Below are 13,161 nucleotides of genomic sequence, written 5' to 3'. Positions count from 1 at the left end.
TGTTCCAGGTCGTTGCTCGCTGAAATTAAAACGCTCTGTTTTGTGCCTTTGTAGCAACCGAGGTTTAGTCAATTTTGCTGTTTAACCCTTTGACGCAGATGGGACACCGGTGTCCCTTATATATATATATTTTGACACCCTAATTACAAACAAAAATATATCTTGGTACTTTTTAATTATAAAAAACAGTCTAATAGCTACTAAAAGAATCTGCTAGATATCAGAATTATATTTGTACTTAAAATATAAAATCCAAACAGAGTATCACCCATAGTTGCCAAAATATTTACGGTAGTATATGTATATTTTTAAAAACAACTACTGGTGGTCCTAAAGCTTTTACTCAGACTTAAATACTAATTTTGTGGATACCACTTTGCTGATAATAACACAATTACAAATCCCGTTTGTTACAGAACAATATGCTTCAAGAATTCAAAATAAAATATATCATTTTTCGATTTTTTTTAAGAAATATTTTTATTAGCCTTAAAGTGTTTACACAAATAAAAAATTTTAATCTGTCGTTAAAGTTTTGAAAAATCTAAAAAAAAATCAATCTTCGTTGTTAAGTAATTTTAAGAAAAAAGGAAAAAAAAAATAACTACTAAAATATTAAAAAGCTAATTTAGACCCAAATTTTAAAACAGTGTATATGTAATTACATGTCAAGCTTGCCGTTTTATGACAAAATTATAACATATAGTTTCAAAGCGTCATTATATTTTTTGAATAAATCTATCTTCAGCTCAGTTGCTAAAAAATTTTAAGAAAAAGGAAAAAAAAATTATGTTAAGATTCTCTCCAATAATAGCAGATAAGAGATAAGAAATTTTAATTTAACTTAAATTTTTTCAAATTTAAAAAAATTATTGAATTTTTAACAAGTCAAGCATTACTGTATGTGCCATTTTATAAGAAATAATACTTATAAAGTGTCATTATAAATCTATCTTCATCTCAGTTGTTAATTTTAAGAAAAAGAGGGTGAGGAATTTTTGAAAGATTCTTAGCAAAAAAGAACAGATAATAATTTTTTTTAAACGTTCGAAAAAAATTAGTAAAATATGTTTTCGACAAAGAAACTGAGTACCAAAATTTTAAAACAATATGGAAGTCCAAACTGGTGAAGTTTTGCTAAACGACTACAACAGGTAGGAGATAATAAGGCATCTTTATAGAGATTGTTGGTCGCAGTTACAAATTAATGTTGTTAACTTTTACAGATGAGTGGACGTTGTTTATGTCCAGTGAAGAGGGGTGCAGGGAGGACGTACTTGATTGAGTGAAAGGGAACCAGCGGCAGCAGCGAGTGCAGCGGCCGTTGTGGTCACGATCGCCGAGGGCGAAGACATGGAGCTGGAGGAGCTCGGATGGCAATTGTTGTGCGGCGATTGTCCGGCTGACCGGGACGCCTGACCGTTGGTGGTCGCCAGTCCCCGATTCGGCATCGTTGCGTCGATCGGTTCATCGTTATCTTCCTCATCATCGTCTTCGTCCATTGCCTGAAATCAAAGAAAATTAATCATTGTAGAAATCATTAAAGAAGCATTACGTTGTTAAAAACTTAATTATAAGAAAACGCAATACCATCCATGGGAAATCTCATTCCCCTGCATAAGTAATTTAAAAATTTAAATTTAGAGCAGGGGTTTCCAACTTACATGAGGCCGGGGGCCACAATTAAAAACAGAAATCAAATGGCGGGCCGCAACTTTAGCAAAATTTTATTTAGGACTCTTTTATGTTTGAAGGAATATTAAACATTACTGTCAGATTTTTACCAAGTTGTACAAAACAAAAGTATTGAATTACAAATTAAAATAAGAAGTAGATTTTAAAAAAATATTTAATTGCATGTTAAAAAATTCGGGATACAATAACTTTAATGTGCACCCATGTATTAAACAATTAATGTGCAACAGATATTTAATTGTTAAGATATAAAACTTTGAGGTTTGTCTGCTGCAACCATCAGAGAATAGATATTTGCATTTAAAATTTACAAATGTGTGTGTAAATATTTTCATCCAAAATGCTTGGTTTCAAAAAGTTAAATCAGAGAATTCCTTCGAGAAAATTTCTGATACACACATGCTAAATTATATTCACATAATACAAAAAAAAAATGAAATAAAAAAGAGCAACATACACGATTATTTTTGTATTTGAATAAATATTTTCCTGGATGCAAAACCTGGGAATTTTTTTTTTTTGTTGCACCGTTGGTATGATAAATTTCACAGAAACGAAGAAATTAGGTCTTTATTAACGAGAAAAGTATTTGAAACCCATATAGATTTTTTACGAAAATTGTCCGCAAAAAAATGATAACTAATATATTCTAGTTCGCGGGCCAAAATAGAAGGCTTCGCGGGCCGGATGCGGCCCCCTGGCCGCCAGTTAGAAACCACTGATTTAGAGAGAAGTCAGTGCAGGTAAACCTACCAGTAAAATATAAAGTTTCAAATGCTGAAAATATGTTTTCAAATTACAAAGAAATTATAGCAAAATTATTTAGTTTTAACCAGTGGGTAAGTAATCCTGCCATAATTTTTCAGCGTTTTGAACTTCTCAGTTCATTTTAGATTTGCCTGGCAGGAAGCTAAATTGTGGCAGGATTACTCAGTTTTAATCAGTGGGGAAGTAATCCTGTCAGAATTTAGCATTCAATTAAAAAAAATTTTTTTTTTTAGCATTTGTTACTTCACAGTTTACTCTGGATTTATCTGAATTCTTTTTTTTCCATCTAAACATTAAATTTTAAAATACCAATGGAAAAGAAACAGAATTTGCCATGGAGAGTTGTTCTCGCGGTATACCGTTCTTTTAATGTCGCTCACATTTGCTGCAACCACAATAAGGCAGTAATTGATCCTTTTTATACGATTCTTAAACTCAATACCTTATTTAGGATGCAGAAAATTTGTAATACATAAAGATTAAAATGCCCAAATATAGTATGATATGATTGCCCAAACTTAAAAACAGTTTTCCCGAAAGAGTAGAATGTCAAATGTAAATTGAAAAATAATTGCATAATTGAAATTAAAGTCAATTGAAAGTGGAAGCAAGTAATGATCACAATTATGTTTCTGAGTTTCTATGAATTCACCTTTTATCAGCATAAAACTCCGCAAAAAGAAATCACATACGATAAGATTCGTAAATCTTGGTGGCCAGGCCATGTGATTTAGGGTAAATACCTTGTCATCTGCATGTTTAAGAGGACACTATACATCGAGAAATAGTTTTCATTGCGAATTCTGTATGACCTCCATTAGGTTTTCAAAATTTAAAGTTCCAATACAAAAGAGTTCAGGTAAATCAAGGGTAAATAAACTTTAAGTTTCAAATGCTGAAATTGTTTTTTCAAACTAACTGCAAACCAATTATTGCAGGATAACTTCTCTACTGCGTAGTCCAGAGTAATCATACCATAATATTTACAATTTATTATTATTATTATTTATATCTTTTTTAATAACCGTCGTTGAACAGTAAAACCCAATATTTTGAGTTTACGACTACTAATATTCAAATCCGTAGTCTGTATCCAGTATTGGGAGAAATTTGCCTTCGTGGAGGACTTTCTGATGGAACTAACCCGCATTTGATTTATATGGACAGGGGAAACCTCCCATGGTTATCCTGACGGCAAGGGGACAATATTTTACTTCAGCACAGTGGAATTCGAATCAACCCGGCATTGCCGGGATTCGAACCCGGTTCACCTCATTGGGAGGGGAGCGCTCTATCCCCTGAACCACCACGACTCTTGCTCTAGGTTTTTATTTTATAGTTTTACAACCGTTGTTGAACAACCAACCTAATTTTTGTGGGTTTACGAGTACTGATAATCAACTCCGAAGCCTTGTAATTTTGAACCCTATCCAGAAGACAAGGTAACTCCTGGATCAAGTATTGGCAGAAATTTGCCTTCGTGGTGGACTTTTTTTTGATGGAACTAACTCGCATTTGCGTTACATGGAGAGGAAGACCACGAGAACATCCCACGGTTAGCCTGACGTCAAGTAGACTCTAACCCATGATCCGTCTAATACTGAGGATATTTCACGTCAACACTGAGATCGGTGCAAGCCGGATGCGGAATTCGTATCGACCAGCCATCGCTGGGATTCGAACCCGGTTCACCTCATTCACCTCACAAATACAAAATGTGTAAGACAAACTTAATTACAGATTAAATGTTTGCTGTTTAACTATAGGGCTACATATCGAATATTTGTCCCTGTTAAAAAGCTTAATACATTTTTTTTATAATTTCGTGCATGATTTATTATAATGTAGTTTTTAAAATATAAATATTTAAAATATTATCCCTTCGTTCAATTGTATTTTATTTTCATACGTATTTTATTTTATTACGTACTTTATTTCTTACGTATTTAATCCCTTGTATTTTATTTCCATACGCAAGAGAAATTTCAGTTCATTCCTAATCATTAACAAAATACATTTTTATTTTTCTCACAAAACGCAACAAGAAAGCAATGAATTTAATTTGACCTCACACAAAATTAATTAAATACAATTAATTTTTCCACGTCAGACTTACAAATTAAGCGTAACGTCGAATTAAATAATAAAGGTTAAAAAAATATATATAAATTCATTATAGCTCTTCATTAAAAGATAAATAAATAAAGGAGGTGACTACATATATAAAATACGAGTATATATTTAAAAAAAAAATAAAAATTTGGATTTTTATAAATATTTTTGGATTTTTGTAAAATTTAATTTAATCTTGGACAAAACTAGTTAAAGGAAAATAATTTTTTCCATGTCAGATTTACAAAATATGCGTAACGGAGAAATTAAAAAAAAAAAAAAAAATAAATAAATAAAAAAAAGGTTAAAAAATTATACTACTTTATTCTAGTTCTTCATTAAAAAAAAGAAGAAAGAAAGCAAATGGATACGAGTATAAGTTTGAACATTTTGCAATTACAATAAAACTTATTTTAATCACAGTAATATCAAAGGTTAAAGCTCATCAAAAAATAAAAAATGAATAACATTTGTTATAAGTTTGCTTTCATTGGGTTGATAAAAAAATTGCTTTCAAAGAAAATATGCACTGCAACATATATTGTCATTTTTATGACAATTCACATCTGTGGAAGATGTTACATACGCCTGCTGTAGTAATAGCGTTAAGTAATCTGGCCGCATTGTTGCATTGAGGTTATGTTTATTCACATTTTTTTTTTAATAATTGAAGCTTAAAACTCCGAAAACACAATTTGTAAAAAAACTAAAAATAAATCGACATTAAGATTAAATGAAGGCGACGACAGATAAAAAATTAAATAACATAGCAAGTTGCACAAAATCGGGTAGTATTAATAAAACTGGAAGAACTCAGCATTTTTGATCAAACTATTGATGTTATATTTCATTTTATTACCGGAGTTCAACAGCTGATCCGATTCTGAGTTTAGAATGTTCAATTTCCAGAACCCAATTCAGAAGACGAGGAAACTCCTGGATAAAGCATGGGGAAAAACAAGCCTTCAGGGATGACTTTTTTGATGGAACTAGCCCACCCTTGAGTTAGAGGAAAACCACTAAAACCTCTCACCGTTAGCCTAACGGAAAAGGCATTTTAACCCATGATCGTCTACCACTGGGAATATTTTACGTCAGAACTGTGGTTGGTGTGAGCCGGGAGTAGAATTCGTATCAATCAGCTAAAGCTGGGATTCGAGCCTGAACCAGAAACTAGTGGCAGTTAATATACATGTAATTTGGAGATGAATGAAAGTCAGCGTTTCGCTAGTCAGCGCCAATGTTTTTAAAAAATCGATTAGAAAAGTTTCGGCTTTTACTCCACCAGATTAATTCTGCAATTGCTAATTGCTTGAAAATTTAATTTAGGTAGGTTCAGCATATGATTATGCTTCTTGTTAGATTTCATTTTAAATTGATAAAACATATTTTATTTCATCACGTGTTAATTATGCTAAGGCTTTTTCTTTCCTGTTAAATGTGTCATGCGCATTTTTTCATAAGCTACGTTTTTTTTTTCCTTAGAGACAGTTTTTTTAAATATCAATGTAACGTACATTTTACATTAAATTAAGCTACGTTTTTTTGACAAATTTTTTTTGTTTATTTTGCAATTATTATTTTACAGCATAATAAGCAATATATTTTTATGGCAGAAATTTTTTTCTGTGATAAAGTAAAGCGCATTTCACATCGTTATGAGCTGTGCCTTTTATGGCGGTAGTGCCAAATCACAGCATCACGAGGCAATATTTTTTTATTTATTTGATCACTTGTTTACAAACTTCAGGATGAACATTTGAAGTGTATTTCGGGAAAGTGATTTAGTTCTTAACACGTTGAATGCCACGCTAATTTTACATGGCTTCTCCGTCTGGCCAAAATGATTTTCTCAGGTATTGCATTAATTTCTTCAAACCATTTTAGCAACGATAATAATATAAAAAAATTAAAAGCATTAAAAATTTACTAGAATTACGTGTTTCTAATAACCTTGGGTTCGCCGGTCACCGGTGACCCCCCTTGGCGCTACGAACAAACTCAGTGCCGCTCACCGGTGATCCCCATGGCATTCAACGTGTTAACCATTTTAAGTGGCTTATTTAGTTGAATCAATAATAAAATAGTATGTTTCACAAATATTCGTACACAGACATAAATTATGTTTGCGCATAGTCCCTATGTTTCCATTCATTTTTAACGCAAGTAAAAATATTATAATTAAAAGAAAAAAGAAACTTAACATTTATTAATATGCGAAGGAGCATTATTAATGTCCTACACTGTAGAAAAAAAAAGAATGATCAAAAGCACTTAAAGATGGTAATAATCATTGTGTTTCTGGCTGTGCAGGAATACCAAAAGGGTTGGATAATTTTTACCAAAGCTTTTTGATAATAATGTTGGAATAATTAGCAAAAATAGAAAAAGAGAACGATTTAATAATAAGTGAAAAAATAATGGTAAACGTAGTTAAATTCGGTAATTATATCGTGATGCTTTAGAGCATGGTATAAAACCCAGTAATTTGGCTAAATTTATTTTTTTGTATTTTTTATTAAATGTGTGGCAATAAGAACTTTAATTTTGAAAAGAATCTCTAGAATCTTTTCATTATCCATTATCTGATAATTGTTCTGAATTGTATTTGAAATAAAATTAAATATTATCTGATAAATTTACTGTAATGTTTGTTTGGTAATGGAATTTCTGTTTAAAACCCACACTGTAATTCTGATTAGTAAAGCAAAAATATGCGGCATTTAAACCATTCATTCGATAATTTTTCCGCTCCTACGGTAACTGTATAACCAGAAATTCTGGTTTTAAAAATAATAATTATTACCACACATTTAGTACGAAATCTGAAAAGTAAGTTTAACCTAATTGGTTTTTATACCACGCTTTAAGAGTATCACAAGAAAATTATCAAGTTTAATCACATTTACCAAATTTAATCCCATATTATAAAGCAATATTTTATTCTAAATTTTACTAAAATCATTACCAAAGCGCTTTGATAAAAATTACCTTTTGTATTTTTACTTTTTGTTGATGTTTTTTTATTTTTTGTGCTCTTGCTTTTTTTACTTTGTGTTTTACTAACAAAAATTATTTTTTGGTGTTTCCACAGGGTCAGAAACACGGTATATTTTACCATATTTTGGTAGTTTAGACCACACTTTTTCCTCAAATTATGATGAATTTACAGAGGTAAAACTATATATTATATATATATATATATATACTATTACATTAATATAATAATAATAATATATACCAGGGGTCACCAAGCTCCTTAATAGTCAAGCCATTTTTCAAAATTTGAAATTTTCCGCGAGCCGTAATTAAATACGTATTTGAAAGGTATGCAAAAAAGGTATTAATTTTTTTTACATAAATTATATTTATTAAACATATAAGTAAAAGTACAAAATATGAGTATTGAATTTAAATATTAAAAATTAAGCAAATTTATTTTACTTCTCTTGATAATTCTTTAAAATTTGGTGAATAATTGGTGACAGCACTTTTCAGTAATCCCTTGAGATGCTGGTTAGTTAATACTGATCGGTGTTTGGATTTCACGAATTTAAAAGTGGAATAAAATGATTCACATAAGTACGTTGTTCCGAATATTGAAATAATTTGACAAGCAGCCTTTTTTAATTCAGGATACTTCGATTCTGTTACATATTTCCAAAATTCAGTAATCGACGTCGATTTATATTTCAATTGTAGAGCTTGATCTTCTTGCATCTCTATAAATTCTAATTCTCCAGATGCTTTTTGTGTCATAATTATATTGGAAATGGAAAACTCACCTTGAATTAAACAACGTTTCACTTAGTTTTTCATATTTGTTCTCAGTAATTTAAAAGACATTTTGAAACACATACGGAACGATAATAATTTTTTTAAAAAATACAATAGCACAAAAATGAAAAGGGAACTCGGGTACATTTATCGAGAGCCACAAATAATCCTTCAAAGAGCCGCACGTGGCTCGCGAGACGTAGGTTGGCCACCCCTAATATATGCTATATTATTTTTATTCTTAAACTATATATTAAAACTATAGACAATTATTTGTTCTGGCAAATGATAATTTTCTAGATGAAACAAAGCAATAAGTCTTTCAAACAATGGTAGACATATCTTCAGGAGTTAAGGAGAAAAAAAAGAGGGGTCTCAAGAGGTGGGAAGAAGGAAGGGGATGGGGTTAAAAAAAAAAGCAATTTAACTGCTTCCCTTTGGATCTCTATCGGGGTGTAAGAAGAGCCTTATGGCATATCATCTCGCACCGTAAGCACAGTGCTATCAAATAGGGTTGCCACACTATCATTTCCACTTTTTGTACATGCACTTTTCTTCACCCATCGCCAACATCTGCATTCTAAGCTATGCAATAACAACACAAGGAAAAAATAATGTTCAAGAGAAATCTCCAAAGCAATATTTACACTGAACCAGAAAAAAAAGTATGGTAAGTATGGTCAAAACTACAGAATATGGTAAAATTCATCGTGCTTCGGGCTCCATGGAACAAACACCCAAAGAATGACGGTAAATTTTCATCGGCGCTATGTTAATGATTAAATATACATTAAAAAAAAATTAACAATTAAATATGGTTAAATATACGACTTATTAAAAATTCGATTTCTCAGGAACTATTCGACCGATTTCGCTCAAATTTTTTATTTAGCCATGCAAACTTGCATACTTTAAAATGATCTATAAATTGCATACTTTAAAACTTAAAATTTTTCGACTATTATTAAATAAAATAAAAAATAATAATAAATATATTCTAATTTTTTTTTGCATGGAATTATCTTTGGATAAATGTATTTGATAATTGTGTGCAAAAATGTTTCGATTCACTTAATAAATATAGCGAAATATGCAAAAAGAAAAATGAACATTAAGGGGTCCAAAATTCTGATCACTCTCCTGACCAAACTATGGGGGTCATTTTTCCCAGATTGCGGCTGTCCCCTCTATTTTGTAGGTCAGAAACCAGAATCCGTCGAAAAAAAGGTATGTTTATTCAGAAAGTATGTTTTGTGTCTTATTTCATAAATTAAAATATCGTCTGCACTAATTAATTAGCATATTTGAGGTCACCTCCCTGAACCATTAAGCTTGAATCCTACAACGTGAAAATCCGATCATTCGATCAAAAGTTATTCTAAGTGATTCATTTTTTTTGGAGCATTGTACATTTTACGAATGTTCTTAAAAGGTTTTTCAGATGTGTTAAACTTAAATATCATGAAATGTTTACGACTGGAACAAATTATAAAGAAAAAAAAATTCGTCAGTTAAGACTCAATACGTAATTATAGAATCAATAAAAAGGTTTTCAATTTATCTTAGTTTATAGATATACCCCAGCAAAGAATTGAATAAAATTTTAATGAAGTGCTTAAAAAAAACAAACCATAAACAATTTTGACCTATTAAGAACAATTTATAACTGATAGATAAATCTAGTAAAAAATAACCATCAAAATTCATCTAAAGAAAAAAAATATGTTTTTGCGTTAATTAGGAGCTTTTTCAAATTAATGCAGATCAATCAAATTTTTTGTTTACTCTTTAAGAGTATTATAAAAACGTAAAACATATTAAATTTCAGATTTTTTTTTAAAATTTAAAAATTATGAAAATTTGAAATAAATTAAATTAATAAGGAATATTTTTAAAAAAAAGGCACATCGATACCCAGTTTGGGTATTGATAATAAATTATTTCCAAGACCTAATTCAAATAAAGTACATCATTCACAGGATGGTTATTCACATATACTTATTAATAATACTATATTTATTTCCTATATTCATTAAAAATTTTTAATACATATATTATTTTTTTCACTCAATAAAAGATGCCAAGCCAATTAATGGCGGTAAATAAAACAAAAGGAAAAGATTCTAGAGATAAAATCTCTTTCATAGTAACCTGGCACAAAGAAAATCGAGCGGTCATTCTGCATACGTAGGGCCTCAGATGCAAATCGCCAGGGTGACGTTAGTCATTCGATGCCCCCCACCTAAATCCTCATCTCTCGCTCATTGGACAATGCGAATCACGTGGTCGGGCAGTAAAAATGGCCCCTCAGGCCTTTCCCCCCGACTGACCACCAGATCTATTTTGGGGGAGAACAAGGAATCAAGACGAAAAGCTCCTTTGGTACGTAAATTTACCTCTCGCTCGCTTTGAATAAAGGAAGATGAATATCACATGGGATTGGGGGAGCGTAAATCACATACGACTAGATCCCCCCCCCACACACAGATCGATATCAAGTTCTAATACATAGTGATGAGCCAAAGCTATAAAAATTACCGTCTTTGAGGTACTAAGGCACCGGAAGCTATTTATATCCATATTATTTCCGGTTTCTAAATTTTTGAATTGGAAAAATATAGAAGATAGGGCGAAGCAGTGGAACGAAAAAATATAATACTAGAGAAAATCTAAGTGGGTGCTAGAATTGGTGGTTGTTTCTCCGAATGTTTTCGCTTCACTGCATATGAACTATATCGGCAGAGAAAACACTTTTACAGAATTTAAAGGGGGAATACTTTCTAGTTAGAATATTTGTTTATTCTATTAATTTTACACACATTATAAATAGTTTTAAATTATTTATTTTTATTTAGTGAACATCATTTGGTTCAAAGCAATTCATGCAGAAGATACATAATTGCAAAAAAAGATGTAAGTAATTTTTAGTTTCTAGTTTCAATCAGAATTATTTATTATTATATTTACTAAGATTTTGTGTTTTGCACTATTCGTCAAAGAACTATATTTGTTGTAAATGAGAAAATGTAAATAAATACGCATCAATCAATCAATAATCCAATAAAGATAAACAAGTAATTTTTGTGAGGAATAATAAAGTTTAGTAACAATGTTTGAATAGGGGTTTTTAAGATACCCTTTTACACACTTAACCGTGAGTCAGCGTTTGAAATAGTTGGTACAAACGATAAAAAGAAAAGTTCAGATCTTAAAATATGGATACTACGTATATTAATAATACGTTTAATTTTACAAAAAATGATTCAATCACTCCTTGAATCAATTACATGATATTTCTCTGAATATTTAATAATAATAAAAAATAACAAATTATAAAATAGTAATAATATTACAAAAACGCAAATCATATAAAAGCAAATTTTCCAAACCAAATTAATTGAACTAGCTGCTGTCCACTATTTTGCAAGCCCGGAAGTACTTTGATTTCAATTTTAACCATCTTCAAAAGATGTTCGCGATATAGTCTAAGTTCTCTAAGGAAGTTTAGTAATAATTCAAAATCTGTCCATTAGTATGAGTTCGGGATATTTTAGGATAGTAGGCAGATGAAGTATAATCATCTCTGTTGTGAGATAAGATAGCATCCCAATGCTCCATTACGTGCTGTACTAACTTTCTCAAGCACCTCTTAAGTCATAACTTGAGTATCATATAATAAATATGCCATTGCTCGGAAAGCGTAAGCTCCGTCACCAAAAATAGGCCTGACAGTATGTGGCACCATAGCACCGTTTATGTTTTCTACAGCCATTTTAGAAAGAATCAAAAATAAATCTAAATAATTAACAAGTTAACTTACTTTAAATTAACGTAACTAAGTTTTTTTTTCTATAAAAGTACAAAATTATCTAAATAAATAATTCGCAAAGCGCAAACTCCGTCATCTAAAATAGGCGTGACAGTATGTGGCATCATAGCACCGTTTATGTTTTCTACAGCCATTTTAGAAAGGATCAAAAATAAATCTAAATAATTAACAAGTTAACGTATTTTAAATTAACGTAACCAAGTTTTTATTTCTATAAAAGTACAAAATTATCTAAATAAATAGCTTATTTTAAGTTATATATTAGATAATTTAGGTTTAGACAATAAATAAATTATCACGGATAATTATTTCACTACTTAAATTATTAATTATGACAGCATAACAAAAAGAATTTAAACAAATACTTACAAATTTTTAACACAATTTAAACTATTGTTTAAAACAACAATTTAACAAAATAAATCTTGACAAATACTCAACGTATAATTAATAATTTAACACTAAATAAGCTATCACTTAACAAACAAAAGGAATTAAATACACGCATCTAACAAAACAAGACAAAATGAATTAAACAATTCTAAATAAAAAAAATTAATCTAACAAAAAAAACTGTTCATTTAACAAAACATAACAACATCAAACAAAATGAATGTAACTATATAATTAACGCATTACTGGTTATTTAACACTATTTAAATTTATTACTAAATATAACCTAACAAAATGATTTATTACAGATGACAACATAGCAAAAAGAATCTAAACAAATACTGAATGTATAATAATTTAACAATAAATAAACTATCATTTAACAAGCAAAACACATCTAACAAAACAAAGCGAAACAAAATAAATCGGACAAATCTAACACAACAAAATGAATCTTACAAAAAAACTATTCATTTAACACAACAAAACATCAAACGAAATGAATCTAACTAAATAATTAACGCATTGCTAATTATTTAATATTGCTTAAATTTATTACCTAACCTAATTAAATGAATTAGTACCGA

At 30.1% G+C, this 13,161-nt stretch overlaps 1 protein-coding gene across 9 annotated transcripts in view; it reads right to left on the bottom strand.

The window, feature by feature from the left end:
• LOC107438772 (uncharacterized) overlaps nucleotides 1–13,161 on the bottom strand; it is a 572,328-nt gene that overhangs the window by 12,394 nt on the left and 546,773 nt on the right. For all 9 annotated transcript variants that reach the window (XM_021144690.4, XM_043040146.3, XM_071180569.2 and 6 more), the window contains one exon: nucleotides 1,278–1,505. In XM_021144690.4, coding sequence (XP_021000349.1) covers nucleotides 1,278–1,505 — 228 coding nt within the window. The remainder of the gene's footprint in view (nucleotides 1–1,277; nucleotides 1,506–13,161) is intronic.

This window comes from Parasteatoda tepidariorum, chromosome 8 (assembly GCF_982258835.1).
Source record: "Parasteatoda tepidariorum strain Cologne lab strain chromosome 8, Ptep-v5.0, whole genome shotgun sequence".
In the NCBI taxonomy this organism is placed as follows: Eukaryota; Metazoa; Arthropoda; class Arachnida; order Araneae; family Theridiidae; genus Parasteatoda; species Parasteatoda tepidariorum.
Note: the sequence above shows the minus strand (reverse complement) of the source record. Positions and strands in the feature narration are given on the sequence as shown.